At 50.3% G+C, this 21,356-nt stretch overlaps 1 protein-coding gene across 18 annotated transcripts in view; it reads left to right on the top strand.

Moving 5' to 3' along the window:
- The window catches only part of NDRG4 (NDRG family member 4), a 138,789-nt gene that overhangs the window by 86,574 nt on the left and 30,859 nt on the right, over window positions 1–21,356 (top strand). For all 18 annotated transcript variants that reach the window (XR_013221730.1, XR_013221727.1, XR_013221726.1 and 15 more), the window contains one exon: window positions 1,343–1,448. Coding sequence is in view for 9 of the 18 variants with exons in the window: in XM_077288985.1 (XP_077145100.1) it covers window positions 1,343–1,448 (106 nt within the window). In the remaining 9 variants the exon portion in view is untranslated. The remainder of the gene's footprint in view (window positions 1–1,342; window positions 1,449–21,356) is intronic.

Here is a 21,356-nt window from a genome sequence, read left to right as displayed (position 1 = left end):
ATATTATACTATAGAGAGAGGAGAGCACTGTATATTATACTATAGAGAGAGGAGAGCGCTGTATATTGTACTATAGAGAAAGGAGAATGTGTTGTATATTATAATATAGAGGGAGGAGAATGTGCTGTATATTATACTATAGGGGGAGGAGAGTGCTGTATGTTATACTATAGAGCAGGGGTCCCCAACCTGTAGCTCGGGAGCCACATGTGGCTCGCGGTCCCATGAATTGTGGCTCGCGGCTGTCTGTCAGCTTGGTGCATTAGCTCCAGGTCTAGCAATCAGGTATGAAGAGCACATCTGAAACTGGGGAATTTTGTGAGTAGCCCTGCAGAGAAGAGCAGATCTGGATGCACATATACTGGTCTTAGGGGTTTTGAGATAATTTAAGTATGGTACGCTGGAGACAAGATGACACCACCTGTCAGAGGAGATGTTTGAAGGTGGATGTGACAGTGTGTTGGGAGTGCTTTATAGGAGAATACTGAATGGGGGTATTGTAGGAACCCCTGGATCTTTTTATACTGCTTTGGGGTGATTGATTTTTGTGGAAAAGCTTTGGTTACCATTATGCCTGTAATGGGGGCTTTGGTTGCCACTATTGTGAGAGGGGTGGGAGCTGAATGTGGCTCGCGACCCTCTCTCAGAGCTGAATGTGGCTCTCAAGGTCAGAAACCTTGAGGACCTCTGCTATAGAGGGAGGAGAGTGCTGTATATTATACAATAGAGGGACGAGAACACGCTGTATATTATACTATAGAGGGAGGAGAACGCTGTATATTATACTATAGAGGGAGAAGAGCGTGCTGTATATTATACTATAGAGGGATGAGATTAGAATATACAGCTTGCTCCTCTCTATAGTATAATATACAGCGTGTTCTCTTCCCTCTGTAGTATAATATACAGCATGCTCTCCTCCCCCTATAGTATAATATAGAGCACGTTCTCCTCCCTCTATAGTATAATATCAGCGCTCTCTCCTCCCTCTATAGGATAATATACAGCGTTCTCCCTCTATACTATAATATACAGCGTTCTCCTCCCTCTATAGTATAATATACCGCGCTCTCCTCCCCCTATAGTAGAATATACAGCGCGCTCTCCTCCCCCTATAGTATAATATACAGCGTGTTTTCCTCCCCCCTATAGTATAATATTCAGCTCTCTCCTCCCCCTATAGTATAATATACAGCGCGCTCTCCTCCCCCTATAGTATAATCCCACCTACTGGGTTATGGTCGTTTTTGGTGGGTGGGATTGTGGGGCTTTCCTGTGTTAGCGATTGTCACTACTCGGACACTGCATGTTGAGGCTTTACTGACTTATTCTCTTCCTACAGGAACATGACATTGAGACTCCGTACGGCATGCTGCACGTTGTCATACGAGGGACTCCGAAAGGCAATCGCCCGGCAATACTCACCTATCATGATGTCGGCTTAAACCGTAAGTGGCCGGCACCTTGCCCCAATTGTGGATAACTTGGTGGCCCCATGTAGGTACATACAGGACCACAAGGGGACCCGACAACATTGCATCGGAGGCCACCTCCTGCAAGATACATCTCAAGTGTGAAAGAGGGCTTACTGGTTGTTTCTTTGATATAAATGAGTTTTCCTTTTACTTCTACATATAATTTTTGCATAAAAGTTTCAGTTCTGTGAAGCCTTATTATTTTTGCAAATCTAAAAATGCAGAATATTTTTGTTAGAGGAAAATTAAAATCCCCGAAACCTCTCGAGAAGAGAGCGGACTCTTCAAACTCCTTGTGAAGCGGGCCTCACATTGAACATTTGGGGAAGGGAGAAATAAACTAATTGTAACAAGGGACACAAGGGAATTAGAAAGTTGGGAAGAGCTTCATCCACCCTTTGAAGCAGAAAGTTCCTGTAGTGAGCAGGTAATTACAACAGAAGTCTATTGTGGGGAAACAGCCATCCAAATTGGGATTTGTATATTCAAGAAGCAGACACGCAACAATCTTCAGAGGTAACTATTCTCTCATCAAAGCTTTTTGTCTCCGGTGGCCAGTGATGAATATTGGGGTTTATTACACCTTTACTCGTTCATAAAGAATCAGTGCAGGGTATTAGATCCTCATTTACAGATTGCTGATGGGGAAAACACCCCAACTCAAGATTGTGAGTAACCAAAAATGAACCTTTCTTTAATTTAATATAAGTGCATTTGTAAAACCACAAGGTTTGTATTGATCCCTGTGTGGATTTCTACTGGCCTTGGAGTGATCCAGTGGATCAATCTACCTCTCATTTTATAGATCTACAGGTGTTTTGTTCCCCACAGTCCGGGATTGCAGATCCACAACTGCTGGATGGATCTAATGTTATTATCTCCACTTTTTAGTGTGATATTAGAGGCAATTATTCTCAGAATCTATTAATTTGATGGATTGTTGATGCTTTTCTCCACAGTAGGTTTAGGAATTAGTGATCTTGTATCCCCTCCTTTATATTGATGCTGTGCTGCTATAACTCCGTCCTATAGATTCATTCCTATATGTCCTGCACGGTGCCGCCGCGGGCCACCACTCACTGCCTGTTAGGACCGCTGCAACACCTTGCTATATAAAACATATAACCAGCTGCCTCCACAACATGTTTCACCATTATGGGCGTCTTCAGGGGAGTGAGGCTGCTGAATGAGACTCTCCAGCTTATATAAGGTAGGTTGTGATGTCACTCAGCTCAACCACTAGATGAATGACATAGACTGACCAATCCTGAGTGATCTTTACCAACAGAAGGATATAGCTGATTGGTAATCAAATCTGTCAATCCTGGTGTTTTATCCTATCAAAATAATGGTATGATGAGGTGAGCTTACCTATCCAATCACAGTGTCCGTCCAGGTGAAAGTAACAGCATCTGTCTATTGTGATTGGCTGGCGCCATTTACAGACCTGTCATATTTTCATAACTTGTAAATTCAATGATTTCTTTTCATGACCTGCAAAAGGAGCGGTTCTATAGGTCACATGACCTATATTTACCATGTGATCAGTTAATTAGATTTGAGGACCTGCTGCATATGTGTAGTAGGTATTTCCACAGTTATATTAGGACCTGTGGGTACACAGGTCCTTCAGGTCACATGACAGGGATACTTCCGCTCATAGGACCAGCGGCTACACAGGTTTCTCAGGTCACATGACAGGGATACTTCCGCTAATAGGACCAGAGGGTACACAGGTTTCTCAGGTCACATGACAGGGATCCTTCCGCTCATAGGACCAGCGGGTACACAGGTCCTTCAGGTCACATGACAGGGATACTTCCGCTCATAGGACCAGCGGGTACACAGGTCCTTCAGGTCACATGACAGGGATACTTCCGCTCATAGGACCAGCGGGTACACAGGTCCTTCAGATTTTGAGAATTGCCACTAATGTCACACTAAATACACACACAGTTAGGGAATAATGTATTTAGTCAGCCACCAATTGTGTAAGTTCTCACCTTGTCTGATTTGGGAAGATTTATTTTCCTAGTTGTGGTGGAAAATAAGTATTTGGTAATTAACAAAAGTTCATCTCAATATTTGGTTATATATTCTTTGTTGGCAATGACAGAGGTGAAATGTTTTCTGTAAGTCTTCACAAGGTTGGCACACACTGTTGGTGGTATGTTGGCCCATTACTCCATGCAGATCTCCTCTAGAGCAGTGATGTTTTGGGCCTGTCACTGGGAAACACGGACTTTCAACTCCAAAGGTTTTATATGGGGTTGAGATCTGGAGACTGGCTAGGCCACTCCAGGACCTTCATATGCTTCTTATGAAGCCATTCCTTCATTGGCCTGGCGGTGTGCTTGGGATCATTATCATGCTGAAAGACCCATCCACATTTCATCTTCAATGCCCTTGCTGATGGAAGGCGGTTTGCACTCACAATACATGGCCCCATTCATTCTTTCATGTACACGGATCAGTCGTCCTGGTCCAGTTGCAGAGAAACAGCCCCAAAGCATGATGTTGCCATCTCCATGCTTCACAGTAGGTATGGTGTTCTTTGGCTGCAACTCAGCTGTCACGGGGCTACCGCGACAGAGAGGTTCCAGAGAACCGCAGCGCTCTGGGCCTCGTTCACACACGATGAACAGAAGCTCTTCTCCTGAATTCTGACCTGGCTGTCTTGTGCCAGCAGGGCAGGAGTTACACCCTGTTGCTGGAGTTGCTGAGGGCTTGGACTCTCAGCTGAATTGGTTTTTGTAATCTTCTCTCCTATATAGACTCAGCTTTGACTACAACTGTTCTCAGTGATCAGTTCTGCTGCCTGGCCTGAAGTGAGAAGGAGCTGCTGTTAGGAGCTTGGAGGTTTATTTACAGAGATTGTTGTCTGCTGTTTTGGGTGCATGTTAAACCTGTTTTCCTTCCTAGTTTTTTCACCCTCTTTCCTTCTCTGTGTTTCCTCTGTGGCTGTGTGAGCATTTGGTGAGTTTGAGTTTTTTGTTACCTTGTCTGCATACCGTTTACTTGTCATATTTATACACTGGTGCAGTCCTCCTCCCTGGGGGGGGGGAGAGGGGGCCACTGATAGGGCCTGCACAGGAGACAGGGATATGCTGGCGGCTCAGGCCTCCTAACCATTATAGGTACCCCTGAGATAAGGGAAAGCCAGGGCCCCTTTATAGTGGCAGGGACAGGTGCGGGTCCCAGTACGCCGTTCTGCCCCTTTATCGCCGTTAACGGCGTGACAGGATCACTGACCTATAAAATTTTCTTGGTCCAATATGGACCCCATTGCTGCTTTAGCTGGACAATTGCAGCAACTCAGTCTAGAGGTGGCTGACCTCTGCTCGGCGGTTGTACAGCGCACTCCAGTGGCCACTGCAGGGGTTGCTACACCTCAACAAGCTTCGCTGGAGCCTACAATTGCATTACCTGACAGGTTCTCTGGGGGGCGCGACACATTTGTTACATTCAGGGAGGCATGTAAAGTATACTTTAGGTTGCGCCCTCACACTTCAGGTTCAGAGGAGCAGAGGGTTGGAATTCTAGTATCGCTCCTACAAGGTGATCCCCAGGCCTGGGCTTTTTCACTTCCCGCTGACGCTTTGCCATTACGGACTGTGGAGGAGTTTTTTCGAGCCCTAGGTCAAGTGTATGATGATCCTGACCGCGTCTCCCTCGCTGAGTCCACAATACGCCACGTTCCACAGGGAGACCGGCCAGTAGAGGAGTACTGCTCCTAGTTTCGGAGATGGGCTACTGACACAAAGTGGAATGACCCTACACTCCGCAGTCAATTTTATCAGGGACTATCTGATAAGATAAAAGATGCCTACAGGAGACACCAACCACACTGGAGGCAGCTATGTCTCTAGCGATCCGTGTGGACCGCCGCCTGCGCCAGAGACTTAATGAATCGCCGCTATTCAAGGGTAACTCAGATTTGGACTTGCCAGAACCTGAGTCTCTAGGGGAACCTATGCAGTTGGGTGGCGCTTCTTGTTCTAAGGGGGCTGCAGTAGTACGGCGTAAGGGAGGTGCATGTTTTTTTTGTGGCAGAAGGGGTCATTATGCGAATGTGTGTCCTTCTAGAAGACAACCGCCGGAAAACTATTGAGCCCGGGTTGCGGGGAGGTTGGCAACTCGGGTGTACTTGTTTCCTCCATAGGTAAACCACAAGCCGAGATTCGTCTTGGTGAAAGTAGGGTCATAATCTCTGCCTTCCTGGACTCTGGGGCAGGGTTTAATTTAATTGATGCTGGGTTTGTTCAGGCACACGGGCTTAAAACTCAAGAGTTGTCTAGACCCATATCTATAATTGCTATTGATTCTGCACCTTTGAGCCAGGGGACTTTCACTCAGATCGTCTGTGGGGTGAGCCTACAAATAGGGGCGTTGCATTCCGAGTCAATAGATTATGTGTTGGGGGGATTGCCGTCGCCTGTAGTTCTCGGTTTACCATGGCTCACATTACACAACCCTGTGTTAGACTGGCAGACTCGGGAGGTTGCTAGATGGAGTGAGTTTTGTCAGGAACATTGCCTGGGCACTCGGCTGGCTGGGTTGAATTCTCAGGTTCTGCCAGACTTCATCTCAGATTTTGAGGATGTATTCTCTGAGGAGGGGAGTCAGGAGCTACCTCCACACCGCCCTTATGATTGCGCCATACGTCTCATTCCTGGTGCTAAACTGCCCAAGAGTAGGCTATACAACATCTCTGCCCCAGAGAGATAGGCCATGAAGGACTATATCACGGAGAGTCTGGCCAAGGGTCATATCAGACCCTCGTCATCACCCATTGCTGCTGGGTTTTTCTTTGTAAAGAAGGACGGGGGTTTACGCCCATGCTTAGACTTCCGCGAATTTAATCAAATTACGGTCCGGGATTCTTTCCCGCTCCCTCTTATTCCGGACCTCTTTAATCAAATTGTGGGGGCTAAGTGGTTCTCCAAATTAGACCTCAGGGTGGCATATAATCTCATTCGGATGAAGGAGGGGGATGAATGGAAAACGGCGTTTAATACTCCAGAGGGAGATTACGAGAACCTGGTCATGCCTTTTGGGTTGTGTGGTGCTCCTGCTGTGTTTCAACGCTTTGTCAATTATATACTTAGTCACCTGGTAGGTAGGTTTGTGGTGGTATATCTCGATGACATCTTAATTTATTCCCCTGACCTCGAGTCCCATCAGGGTCATGTAAGGCAGGTCCTTCAGGGACAATAAACTATTTGCCAAACTTGAGAAATGCATGTTCGCGGTAAAAGATTCCGTTCTTGGGTTATTTCTTATCCTCCACAGAATTTCGTATGGATCCGGCTAAGGTCAAGGCGGTTTTGGAGTGGGAGCGTCCTGAGGACCTTAAGGCCCTACAGAGGTTTTTAGGTTTTGCAAACTACTATTGCAAATTTATTAAAGACTTTTCAGTAGTAGCCAAACCTTTAACAGACATGACCAAAAGAGGCACGGACTTCTCTGTCTGGTCCAGTGCGGCCTGGCAGGCGCGGTACTGAATAAGGTGCGCGTCTCTGACTGGGGAGCACACAGAGAAAGCATCAGTAAAACGATGTCAGTGCCAGTTCCCCCCCTAGCATCACTCCCCTTTAGTGATGCACTAATTAGGAGACCCCCGGCCTGCCAGTGGTCACTAGAGGGGAGGGGTCCTACGTCCTCTTTTCCTCCCGGCGGACACCTGGAAGCTTTTGTCTGTTTCCCTGCAGTATGTCAGATCCCCTGGTTGAGGCCCTGCTGAAGAGAGCGGCACAGGAAGGTGAGGACTGGCTTCAGGCCCTTTTTGCCGGCGTCAGGGCTCACCTCCCTGTCCCCTCTCCTGACCCCCTGCTCACAATCCCCTCACCTGGTCTGGCTAGGTCAGTCGCCCCCGGGTCCCCGTGTGTCCGGCTCTCCTCCGCCACTGACCAGCACGCTGGCTGTGGGTAGTTCTGCGCTGCGGTCCGGAGGTTGGTGCTGCCCAGATTCCCATGCCGGAGCCCCTCTCTGCATCGCAGCTGATCGAGACCCTCCCAGCTGCGGGTGTGCAGGCGACCTCCCGAAGGCGACGGGGTAGGGCTGGGCGTCGCACCCGCCGGAAAAACGTGTGCGGTCCCCCGTTGGAAGGGGCAGCTGGTCGCACCAGGCCGCGCGCGGTGCCGCCACTTCCCCTCCTGCTGCTCCGGTTGCAGGCGGTGTGTCGGCGGGCTGCGCCAGGCGGCTAGAGGCATCGCCCCATTCCCCGACCGCTCCAGTGACGCTGCAGTCGGTCCAGGGGAAAAGGGCGGTCTGCCCGCGCTCCGGAGCGGCTCCAGTTCGGGGAGGGGGCGGCCCCGCAGCTGCAGGCGGCTTCCGGCTTCTTCGGGCACCGCTCGGAGCTCTGGGAAGGCTCCGCCCAGCCACTTCCGGTCCCCGCCCACCCACTTCCGGTCACCGCATCTCAGCGCTGAACATAGCGCTGGCCAGCCCTCATTACCTTCCCTGCGGGCACATATATGCCGCCCGCAGGGGGTAATCTGGAGGCTGGCATTAACGCAACACAGTCCCCAGAGCGCGCTGATCGGTCAAACCTGACCGAAGAGCGCGCTGAGTTCCCACCTGGCCTGACCTCCAGCCTAACCCCGGCAGATGTAGCACTAATGCCTGCACGGGGGTATCAGGGACCGATCAAGGCGCTCAACATCTGCACAGCGCCAATCACTGCGAAATTTCAGTAATGGCACCAAACACGGACACATTTACACCTCCCCCCCCCCCCCACAGCCCAAATTCCTAATAAAAATTATCCGTTAACCGCTGCGCCATCAAATCCCAGCAATGGGATGGAATACAGTTACCTCCTTACGCCCCCCCTTTTAAGTAGCACTACGGGACCGTATACTGCCATTAATCCCCCTCGGAATAATGTTAGAATCCCCCCCATTACACTGCTTAGTGAGGGCGGACGAAGGCGTAGACGCCAAACTTCCTCCCAATCCTCCTTGGATAACTCCCATCGCCATTCGCGCTACCCCTCTAAACGCCCCTCCCGTCACCGATGCAGACGCAGCTCCCATAGGAGCCGACGCAGATCTCGGGCCTCAGAATGGCTGTCATCAGCAACATCTGAGGGGTCCGAAGTATCGCAGAGCCCGGATAGGAGTTATCGTGCACGTGACAAATCCTCTAAATCACGGGCACCCTCTAGGGCTATCGGCCGGGGAGAACAATCCCCCGCAGCTTCCAGCCACAACTGCCATGCAGTCGCTGAAGACAGAGCCATTAATCCGCCACTACGTGGTTGTAATCAGGCTCCAACGCGCGATAGTCAGCGCATCGGCTAGTCCCTCGCTGTAGCGGGAGCCAGAGTTTCCCCGTCCTGTGACATCACCCTGTCAACATCAGCGGGAGCCTGGGTTCCTCCAGGATCGGAGTACACTGGTCCAGAGTCACACAGCGGTGAGTGTTCCAAGGGTAGCGAGGAAATGTTACGCTAAGGGGTTAACTTAAAGGAACTGGAGCTAACCTCAGCGATAAAGGAGTTAATACTACAACTATCACATCCGAACGTAAAAGTGGTGAACAATACAGCACCAGTCAGCTAATCTACACAAAGACGCCTTCTTCTGCGGGATCAGCCCGCTAGGCGCTCATATAGATCAGGAAACTAGATAGAAAATCTGGAGCAACGATTATATTGACATATGGTCGCTGTTATCGGCGGACCAACAAACGGTGGATAAAGCTAACGAAAGGGGTTTCGATAGGGGTTGTAAGACTATTCCTACTGAGTGTGTTGGGGGACACTCGCGTGGCCGCGATATTCAGCACACGGGCACGGGTTTTTAAAACAAAACAGTCCATATGGTTTATTATGCCTCATAAACCATACCGTGAGCAGTCCATTTACATACTCAACCAGGACATCACTTCAAGTTTCAGGCCCTTGTTCTGTGGCAACTAAACACGCTGGTCCTCACTGACCAGTTGCCATGGGTTACCACACAGTTCATGTTACAAGCACCAACAGTTCATGGAGGTACCTTATGGGAGCTCCTGCTCCATATGCTGACTCCTTGTCAGTCCTCTCTCCTGGGGAAACTGCCTTACGGGGTTCACCAACTTGCCTGGCCGGCACACATCAGTCAGTCCAGAGCCACCGAAGGCTGGTAGCTTCCCCAACACCGATCATCCAGGTCCACAGTCTCTCAGGTGCTCCAAGAAGACTCCACTCACAGGAGCTTCTAACACAGACTGTCCAGGACCATGATCACACTGTGGTCTTCAGAACGTCCATCCCACCTGGGACCGTTCAACACAGAGGCATGTGGCCTGTCTGGGTGCTATTCAGGACTTAGTCCAACACCACAGGCCACCAGGTCCAAACCATGTGCTTTCCAGGAAGCCTCCTCCCAGGTCTTCCAACACAGGCTTCCAGGACCTTGCACTTGGACCTATCAGATCCAAACACTGGAACCACACTGGAACCATGTGACCCACACCCTGGCCACATTATGTACCCGTAAGCACACCCACAGTAATGGATCACCTGGGCTGGTCACGTGATCCTGACATCACTGCAGGTCGATTCTCATGGCCTCAATACAACTCCGTGCACATACGGGGAGACCATGCAGCGCCCCCTACCTGTTACAGGGGTCACTGCATCACATATCCCCCCCCCCTCTGTTCAAGCTTGTGGGGTTGAACACCTGTCATACACGTGGGGTCACGAGATATGTCACGCACGTTACCTTGCCCTAGCAGTCGAGAGAACCGTCTGTCGGTTTTGAGCATCACACTCAACCATCCAGTTGTTGAGTTTACCCCGCCCCCAGCGGTCAACATGTAGACCTTGAGATTTGGCCCTTAAGTCACAGTCTATCTGTGTCACCAAACCTTTGGTCAAGTTTGTCTCTTTACTCGACCTTTCTCTCCAGGGTCGCCACCCACGGTTGGTGCGGTCATTAGTCCCACATACAGTCGAGACTAGCAACTGACCAGAGTCTGACCCACCAACACTACGTCTACTACTGTTCACGTCCCTTAGCTTTGTACTGGGAGTAGAACTGCCACTTTCAGATATTCGACCACTTTGTCTCTCTGAACGTCCTTGGTGGTCAGCCACTCCATTCTTTGGAGGATCCCTTTTGTTTCCTTTTCCTCTGGAAGAAGGCGGCCGCCACCTTATGTTCTGCAGCTGTTTATTGACCTGCCGTCTGTACAGTCTTAGCTGCTCTACTTCTCTCAGGTATGTCATGCGATACCTCAGGAGCATCCGGATATTCCCTAGACTCTCCTTGGACCCGACAACCAGGAATGACACCATCCCATCTTCACCCACCTGGGCCTCGTCTTCAGCCGGAATCCTCAGTCTCTTTACACCGGATTTATCTACCATCTCCTGCATCACTTTTCCAAATCTGCCAATGAGCTTCGCTACCAGAGCTCTGGGCACTTGGACTGTGTCCTCTACCAAGCCCAGACGACTTTGAGCTTTCCTGGCTTGCTCCAAACAACGAGTGGCCTCATTATTCCTTAACAGGATCATCTGTTTCGTGCGGAGGCACTGTAGGTGCATGTCCCTCAGGACAGCCACCCTCTTCACTGTGACTTCCTTAGTAGACAGTACCGCCAACTGTTTCGTCTCCAGTGCCCAGTGCACACTACATGCTTCTACTGCCTTTTTAAAGGCCTCATGCACACCCTCACTGGCACATGCATCTTGCGCCTCTTGGGGTACATCTGTCACGCACTTGAAGAGCGGAGTCTCACTTTCTTCAGGAACGGACGGCTCCTGCTTTGCCATGGACTTTTCCATCAAGACACCTGTCACAACCGGGTGACTATCTTGTTCTGCTTTTAGCGCCAACTCCTCTTCAGCTTTACCCTCTTCCAGACCCCTGGTCAAGACGGGCATTAGCAGCTTCACCTCGTTACCACCCTGGTACTGGCAGGGGAAGTCTGCGACCACCACCTCTTTCTCTTGTAGAGGGCCTTTTAGTGCTTCTCTGAGCACTACAATGTCTTCCTTTAGGGTCTTATACATACTTTGCCATGTGAACAGGTGACCTCTGAGCTCAGAGACTTCCTTCTCCAGCTCATCCACCCTGTGCTCAGCCGCTTGTCTCAGGACCCTTTCTCGTTCAACATGGTCTTTCACCGTCTCTTTAATCAATTCTATCTCGCTTTTCCCATCCTCTGGACTGGTGGAACATCCATCACTTGAGGAGGTATCTACTTCAGGCACCACTTCCTTGGTGGCCTCCTCCACTTCTGCACCCTCAGACTCTGCACTGTCAGGGTCGGCCCTCTCTTGGGTCTCAGCGGTGACATCATTAGGTTCGTCCCTTTTCCCTGGGACTTCAGAATACTTCATACCCGCCAGGTCCTCAGCATCTTCCGTCAATTCTTCACACGGTGCAACTGGTTCAGCCCCTTTGCCTCTCTGGCGACGGGAGGAAGACTTGCTATTTGTACCTGAGTCAACCTTATTGCACTCTTTCCCACTGGCATCACCGTCTGAATGGGAGTCACCACCAACCGTCACCACAGGTCCTGGACCCCGTCCTCCACCTGTCACCACAGGTCCTGGACCCCGTCCTCCACCTGTCACCACAGATCCTGGACCCCGTCCTCCACCCGTTACCACAGGTCCTGGACCCCGTCCTCCACCTGTCACCATGGCACATGCGCTTGTTACTGACCATGACTTGTCACAGTCACCCCCAGAGTCTGTGTCACTCTCTGTCTGGGTGTCAGCTCCACTTGTTTTATCCACCAGACCACTACCAGTCGTATTGTGGCACACTTCAGGTGACGTCAGGTTAGTTAGTTGGGAAGTCGCACCTTTTCCCTTGGTCAGGCCTACCTTAGGACTGTCAACTCTAGGGGGTGCCTTCTCAACATTACTACCTCCCATCCACATTATATCCACAAACACTTCACCCTTTTCCCACAGTGCTTGCAAATCTTGTCCTATTACCATAGGACACGGCAAGTTTGGGACTACAGCCACCTCATGGTATGTGGAAACCTCCGCTGCGACAATGTAGATAGTGGCTACCTGGAGATATTTAGTGTCCCCAGGTGACACAGAATTTCCTGGAAGGGTTCTCAGCAAAGACGCTTCTCTCCCCGGGTCTATCAACGCCCACACACACTCTCCATCCAGCCAAAAAGAACAGTCGTGACTCCTCACTGATTGCTGCCCCTTTTTTGGCTCCGCCCCCTTTTCAGACAAGTGCTCTGCTTCTTGACACCACCCCTGTTCGGAATTCAGCCCCCCTTCGGGATTCCACCCCTTTTTGGGTCATTACCCCTGTTCGAGTTACCGCCCCTTTCTGGGACTCCGCCCCCTTTTGGGCAACCATCTCCATTTGGGGTCACCGCTCACTATTAGGGATACTCCCCACCCTGGGATACACCCCGTGGACTTCCCCACGGCACTCAGGCCCCAGTTCGCACAGTACACCCCTTTGTCTCTGGGCTTGTACTGGCCCTTTAAGAGTCAGCACAACTTGGAGGAAAAGGGAGAGAAAAAAAAGAAAAAAAAAAAAAAAATTTTAATTTTTATGTCACTTCACCAACTCCTGCTGGTACTGCCACAGCTCCCGCTGCAGTCACATACAACCGGCACCTCCGGCTGCCAACCACAAGCCACTGCAGCTCCGTCTGCTGTGGAACCTCTTGCTGCAACTGCAGCTACGCCTGCTGTGGAACCTCTTGCTGAAATTGCAGCTATGCTCCACAAGGCTCTACCGCCGACTTCGTGGACCCGCCAATCCACAGGACGCCGCTTGTCCCCTTCGTAACCCCGCCGAGTTACAGCCAGACGCTTGTCAGCTTCGTAACCCCGCCGAGTTACAGCCAGACGCAATCTTCGTGGCCCCGCCGAGCCACAGCAATTAACTCCCACGTGATCGTGCTGGATCGTTGCCCGCATTCTCCACCAAATGTAAGACTATTCCTACTGAGTGTGTTGGGGGACACTCTCTTGGCCGCGATATTCAGCACACGGGCACGGGTTTTTAAAACAAAACAGTCCATACGGTTTATTATGCCTCATAAACCATACCGTGAGCAGTCCATTTACATACTCAACCAGGACATCACTTCAAGTTTCAGGCCCTTGTTCTGTGGCAACTAAACACGCTGGTCCTCACTGACCAGTTGCCATGGGTTACCACACAGTTCATGTTACAAGCACCAACAGTTCATGGAGGTACCTTATGGGAGCTCCTGCTCCATCTGCTGACTCCTTGTCAGTCCTCTCTCCTGGGGAAACTGCCTTATGGGGTTCACCAACTTGCCTGGCCGGCACACATCAGTCAGTCCAGAGCCACCGAAGGCCGGTAGCTTCCCCAACACTGATCATCCAGGTCCACAGTCTCTCAGGTGCTCCAAGAAGACTCCACTCACAGGAGCTTCTAACACAGACTGTCCAGGACCATGATCACACTGTGGTCTTCAGAACGTCCATCCCACCTGGGACCGTTCAACACAGAGGCATGTGGCCTGTCTGGGTGCTATTCAGGACTTAGTCCAACACCACAGGCCACCAGGTCCAAACCATGTGCTTTCCAGGAAGTCTCCTCCCAGGTCTTCCAACACAGGCTTCCAGGACCTTGCACTTGGACCTATCAGATCCAAACACTGGAACCACACTGGAACCACACTGGAACCACACAGGAACCATGTGACCCACACCCTGGCCACATTATGTACCCGTAAGCACACCCACAGTAATGGATCACCTGGGCTGGTCACGTGATCCTGACATCACTGCAGGTCGATTCTCACGGCCTCAATACGACTCCGTGCACATACGGGGAGACCATGCAGCACCCCCTACCTGTTACAGGGGTCACTGCATCACAGGGTAGATCAAAAATAGCATTAACCATGAATAATTGGCTCCAGGCCTTTGCAGTATTGGGCTGCATTATGGGCCAGAAACATCCGGAACGCTGCTCCGAAGTGTTTATATATCAGGACATGATATATAGTTCGTACAAGTCGCATGGCGGTTCAGCTTGGCGGAGGTATGACGAGGAGTTCCGCAGGCGTCTGGCCTTACAGCCTGATCTAGGCTGGGGAGTTAAAGCAACAGACGTGTGGTTGCGACTGATGCTGTCGCAGAAGCAGCCCCCCTTTTCAGCCACGACCACTAATTACTCCGCAGCCGCAGGTCAGAACTCAGTGGTCGTGCGAAAACCCGGGTACTGCTGGTTATTCAACAAGGGAAACTGCCGTTTCCACGCGTTATGCAAATTCAGACATGATTGCTCCGCTTGCGGGGGGGGGGGGACACCCAGCGTCAAGGTGCACTCGTCAGCCATACAAAGTGCCTACAAGGCAGAACCCCAGTGAGCGTAACCGCGATGGCCCCCTGGCTAAATCTCTACTCCAATAAGAAAGCTGCTCAGCAGCTGCAAGTGGGATTCTCCAACAGGTTTTTTATTCCCTTCAGGTTTACAAGAACGCCAACCCTATCCGATAACCTAAAATCTGCTCGTGAATTCCCCGAAATACTTAGACAAAAAATAGAAAAGGAGGTAGAATTGGGTAGAATAGCAGGCCCCTTTCATTCGCTTCCTTTCAAAAACATCAAAATATCACCGTTAGGCATTATTCCAAAAAAGGAATCCGGTAAATACCGCCTAATCCATCATTTATCTCACCCAAAGGGCGATTCGGTTAACAACGCAATTTCCCCAGAAGAAACTTCTGTCTCATACGCGTCGTTCGATAAGGCGGTAGAATTAGTCCGGGCAGCCGGACCCGGCGCCCTGCTAGCCAAATCCGACATAGAATCTGCATTCCGTTTACTACCCGTGCACCCCGAATGTTTCCATCTTCTGGGCTGCAAAGTGGACCAGCTATATTACTTCGACATGTGCCTTCCGATGGGATGTTCTATCTCATGTCACTATTTCAAGCTATTCAGCACCTTCCTAGATTGGGTAGTTCGGTACGAGACGGGCAGCAAATCCCTAATTCACTACCTCGACAATTTCCTGTTCGTCGGCCCCAGAAATTCTAAACTCTGCTCCGTTCTACTAGAAAAATTCAAATCTATCTCACACAAATTCGGCGTGCCATTGTCACCAGAGAAAACGGAGGGACCATGTAATGTATTACCTTTCTTGGGCATCGAAATAGATACCAATTCAATGGTTTTCCGCTTACCAAAGGATAAAATACTAAAAACCCAGCAAATGTTGAAAGGCTTTCGCGAAGTTAACAAGGTAACCCTCCAGCAAATGCAGGCATTATTGGGCCTACTGACGTTCGCCTGCCGCGTAATGCCGGCCGGCAGAGCATTCTCGCGCAGACTATCCTTGGCAACAAAAGGTGCTTCGCAGCCCGGCCACAGAATTAGGCTCACTCGTTCGCTAAAAGCAGACCTGCTAGTATGGCAGACGTTTCTACAATCGTACAACGGTCACACGTGCATCATGGCTAGAGAGATCACAAGCAAGGAACTAGGGCTGACAATAGGGTGGAACAAAAAGGAGGGTTTTGCAGCAATTTATAAAAACCAATGGTGCAAATCTGATTGGCCGGAGCAATGGACGACAGCAAAGTGGGGGAAAGATTCAGCCCTATGGGAATTGTTTGCGGTAGTAGCAGCGCTGGAGATATGGGCCGATCAGTTGAGAAACATGAACATTCGTTTCCAAACAAAAAATGCGAAAACAGCGTGGAGTCTAAATCGCATGTGTTCTCTTCATCCTTGCCCATACTTGCTCTCTTGCGCCGGCTAGCGCTGATATGCCTAGAAAACAATATTTGGTGTAGAGCCACCGTGGTGGTGGAAGTAGATGATAATATCATTAACCCACTGTTATTTTCCAATTGGCAGGCTTTCAGAATCCAGCAGCCCAACGCGCAACCCCGGGGTATTCTGTGTCCACTGTCCCTGCGGGAAACAGTGGCCAATCATTGACGCCCTTAATCCGGGCCTCCGTTTCGCCAGCTACCTGGCAGGTGTATAGTAAGGCTTGGGAGGAGTGGTGCTCGCTAATTCAGGGTAGGCCAGTTGATAAATGTGACCGAGCACGAAGCGCGGTGACGACCAAGTTTCTATTACGGTTAAGGGAAGGCGGGGCGTCAGGCACCTCGGCACAACGGAAATTATCGGGGCTAGCATTTTTCTTTCAATTATTGGGATGGGTAAACATAACTAAGTTCTTCTGCATAAAACAAGCCATTAAAGGTTGGAAAAGGCTTCAGCCAAGCCAAGAATGTCACCGCCCCATTTCTCAGAGACTATTGCATGACCTGATTTCGATATCCCCGTCAGTCTGCTCATCGCAATACGAGGCGGCCCTCATATCGGCAGCTTTTGCGACCGCCTTTTTTGGAGCACTGCGCATTAGTGAATTGCTACCGCGGTCAAAAGACGCGTCGGAAGGAGGCCTAATTAGTGAGGACATAGTAATATGCAGCGAACGCCCTGGCCATCAGGGTTAGAAAATCCAAATGCGATCCCACCGGTAGGGGCACATGGGTCCTGGTTAACTCTACAGATGGCCCAGTTTGCCCGTTAAAAATTGTTAAAAGATACGCTGCAATAAGACACGCAGGGAGATTTTTCTTTACTCATACAGACGGGTCCCCTCTGACCAAGTACCAATTCCAGGCAATGTTCAAGCTATGCTTGGAAAAAAACGGCGCAAATCCAAAGGAGTACGGAACACATTCGTTCCGGATAGGGGCGGCCAAAGAAGCAGCTAGGGCAGGAGTATCAGAGGCCGAAGTGCAGAGAATGGGTCGTTGGAAGTCCGCATGCTTCGCCAGATACATAAGACCCGACTTGCTTAATTAACATATGTTGTCTCTTAGGCCTCTTTCACACGTCCAGATAATTCCGGTACAGGAGAAATCGGTACCGGAGTTATCAGTGTACGTGTGTCCGTGTGCTCACGTGGCACATCAGTGTGGCACACGTGCGGCATCCGTGTGCCGCCTGTGTGCTGCCTGAGGACCACACGGACCGTGCAGGAGAGACAGCGCTACACTAAGCGCTGTCCTCCCCTGTGTGGTGCTGAAGGCGGCATTCATCTCTTCTCCCCCGCAGGAGAGAAGAGATGAAAGATCAAGTTTTTGTTATTTTTTGTGAAAAATAAAGTTTGCATGTGACCCCCGCCTCCCACCCCCAGTGCGCCGCCCGGCCCCTTGCAGAAGAAATACTCACCCAGCTCCCACGATGTCTCCACTCTCCTCTCAGCGCTGGCCCCTTGTCCTGTGTGAGCGGTCACGTGGGACCGCTCATTACAGTGAGGAATATGCACATATTCCTCACTGTAATGAGCGGTCCCACGTGACCGCTCACACAGGACAGGCTGCCGGCGCTGAGAGGAGAGTGGAGACATCGCGGGAGCTGGGTGAGTATTTCTTCTGCAAGGGGCCGGGCGGCGCACTGGGGGTGGGAGGCGGGGGTCACATGCAAACTTTATTTTTCACAAAAAATAACAAAAACTTGATCTTTCATCTCTTCTCTCCTGCGGGGGAGAAGAGATGAATGCCGCCTTCAGCACCACACAGGGGAGGACAGCGCTTACTGTAGCGCTGTCTCTCCTGAGGGCGGTACGTGCACACGGAGGAGAGTGCACTCTGTTCTCCGTGTGCATGTGTGCAGGACGTATTGCTGTACGTGCTGCCGGAAAAAAACGGACATGTCTACGTGTTTTGCACACGGACATACGGTCCGTGTGAAAACACGCACATGTGCAGAAACACATAGATTCTAATGTGTCTACGCGTGTCTGTGTCTCCGGTACGTGAGAAAACTGTCACTACACGTACCGGAGACACTGACGTGTGAAAGAGGCCTTACAGGGGTTGAAGTTTGGGTTGTAGGAGATTCCTACGTATACTTGGCCGAAAAGAGGGCCAAACTGCGGCCAGGAGGAACAAATCTTTACCTCCCAGGCATAAAAGTTAACTGGAGGGGTATCAGAGGCCTCCAGTGGAAACAGGTGTTCAACGAGATGGTTGGCATAGCAAGGATGGCGGAACGCCCTGTGATAATAGTGTTACACGCGGGTGGCAATGACCTAGGCAAACAAAAGGTGGCCGAATTGTACAAATGGATGACAACGGATATGGAACGGTTCAGCTGTCTATTCAGGAACATGATACTGGTGTGGTCGGATATAATACCACGGGCCGTTTGGCGAGGCACAAGAGATAGAAAAGCCATAGAGCGGACAAGGAGTAAATTCAATGCTCAGATCGGAAAATATGTGAGAGGAAGAGGCGGTATTGTGATTCGTCACCAACAGCTACAAGGGGATAACACGCCACAATTAAGACCGGACGGAGTTCACCTAACGGACATTGGCCTCGATATTTTTCTGTCTGGTTTACAGGATGGGGTTGAACAGGCCCTAACATTGATGGGTGGGGTTGGAGTCCCGCGTAGGTAATACACGGGATCCTCCATGGTGGAAGAAGCGGAGGAGGGCAAAGGTTGTAACCGTTCGTTGGGCCAATTCCCCTGTCGATCACGGACAGGAGCTCGGCGCGAGCGCCCGTTACGATATGTAATTGCCTCTCTCTGCTTATTTAATTAATAAACTGTGACCGACCTGTTCAACCCAACTAGGACTGAGTGTGTTTCATTACAGGAGCAATGGGAGGGGGGAAGGCACTGGTTACAACACCCAGGTCTCCACTGTCTGGCAGGCGCGGTACTGAATAAGGTGTGCGTCTCTTACTGATGCTTTCTCTGTGTGCTCCCCAGTCAAACAATGTCAGTGCCAGTTCCCCCCCTAGCATCACTCCCCTTTAGTGATGCACTAATTAGGAGACCCCCGGCCGGCCAGTGGTCACTAGAGGGGAGGGGTCCTACGGCCACTCCTATGGGGGTTAAATCCAGGTGTCCGGCCGCGAACTTCCTCTTTTCCTCCCGGGGGACACCTGGAAGCTTTTGTGCCACCCTCCCTCCCTTCTAAGGGCTAATGGCGATGCTAACCCGCGGGATAATGTAAATTTGTGAATTCTATTGCAATATCCCAAAAAAAAAAAAAAAAAATTGTATATGCGTATGTTGATGTAACTAACCTTAGTAATCTTTATTAAGTCATAGCGGAAGAAGCGGAGGAGGGCAAAGGTCGTAACCGCTCGTTGGGCCAATTCCCCTGTCGATCACGGACAGGAGCTCGGCGCAAGCGCCCGTTACGATATGTAATTGCCTTTCTCTGCTTATTTAATTAATAAACTGTGACCGACCTGTTCAACCCAACTAGGACTGAGTGTGTTTCATTACGGGAGCAATGGGAGGGGGAAAGGCACTGGTTACGACACCCAGGTCTCCACAGTCGTGTTTTTCCACTGTACCCATACTAATACAGCCTGACATCACACAGCCATTTGTGGTAGAGGTGGATGCCTCTGAGGTGGGGGTGGGAGCTGTATTGTCACAGGGGATTTCTCCGAGTAAGTGGCATCCATGTGCATTTTTCGCGAAAAAATTATCTCCTACTGAGAGGAATTATGATATTGGTAACAGGGAGCTGTTGGCAATTAAATGGGCATTTGAAGAATGGCGCCATTTTTTGGAGGGAGCACTTCACCCAGTCACCAGTAGGTTGTGAGATTGCATGGTGTTCCTTCAGATATTGTGTCACACCGTGGGGTGCAGTTTATTTCTAAGTTTTGGAGGGCTTTTTGCAGCCGTTTGGGGATTCATTTGTCATTTTCTTCAGCTTTTCATCCTCAATCCAATGGTCAGACAGAACATGTAAATCAAAATCTTGAAACTTATCTCAGGTGTTTAATTTCAGAAAATCAGGAGGATTGGGTTAAGTACTTACCGTTGGCAGAGTTTGCAATAAACAACCGTATTCATGAGTCAACTGGTAAGTCCCCGTTTTTCGGGGCATATGGTTTTCATCCTCAATTCAGTTCATTTAATAGGGAGGATTCCTCAGGGGTGCCTGAAGAGGAGAGGTTTTCTTCGTCCATCACGTCCGTTTGGCAAGGGGTTCTTGATAAATTAAAGAGGATGAGTTCCAGATATAAGAATGCGGCTGATCGGAGACGTATGGAAGGTCCGGACCTATGTGTGGGTGATTGGGTTTGGTTGTCCTCAAAGAATATTAAACTGAGAGTTCCCTCGTGGAAATTGGGCTCTAGGTTTATTGGCCCTTATAGGATTGTGGCCGTCGTCAATCCTGTTGCATTTCAGCTGGCTTTACCTCAGTCGTTTAGGATCCATAATGTTTTTCATCGCTCCTTGCTCAAGAGGTTTGTGGTGTCACCTAATCCATCACCTTTACCTCCCTCTCCGGTCCTTGTTGATGGAAATCTTGAGTTCCAGATAGCCAGGGTCATGGATTCTCGATTTGTTTGCCGGTCTCTACAGTATCTAGTACATTGGAAAGGGTACGTTCCTGTGGAGAGGATGTGGGTACCTGCAGCCGATGTCCATGCGGTTAGGTTAGTCCGGGCATTTCATACAGCTCATCCTGAGAAAGCTGGTCCTGAGGTTCCGGAGGTCCCTCGTAGAGGGGGGGTACTGTCACGGGGCTACCGCGACAGAGAGGTTCCAGAGAACCGCAGTGCTCTGGGCCTCGTTCACACACGATGAACAGAAGCTCTTCTCCTGAATTCTGACCTGGCTGTCTTGTGCCAGAAGGGCAGGAGTTAAACCCTGTTGCTGAAGTTGCTGAGGGCTTGGACTCTCAACTGAATTGGTTTTTGTAATCTTCTCTCCTATATAGACTCAGCTTTGACTACAACTGTTCTCAGTGATCAGTTCTGCTGCCTGGCTTGAAGTGAGAAGGAGTGTGCTGTTAGGAGCTTGGAGGTTTATTTACAGAGATTGTTGTCTGCTGTTTTGGGTACATGTTAAACCTGTTTTCCTTCCTAGTTCTTTCCTTCTCTGTGTTTCCTCTGTGGCTGTGTGAG

This window comes from Ranitomeya variabilis, chromosome 2 (assembly GCF_051348905.1).
Source record: "Ranitomeya variabilis isolate aRanVar5 chromosome 2, aRanVar5.hap1, whole genome shotgun sequence".
NCBI classification, from domain to species: domain Eukaryota; kingdom Metazoa; phylum Chordata; class Amphibia; order Anura; family Dendrobatidae; genus Ranitomeya; species Ranitomeya variabilis.
The sequence above is the reverse complement of the archived record's forward strand: the minus strand, read 5'-3'. Positions and strand labels throughout refer to the sequence as shown.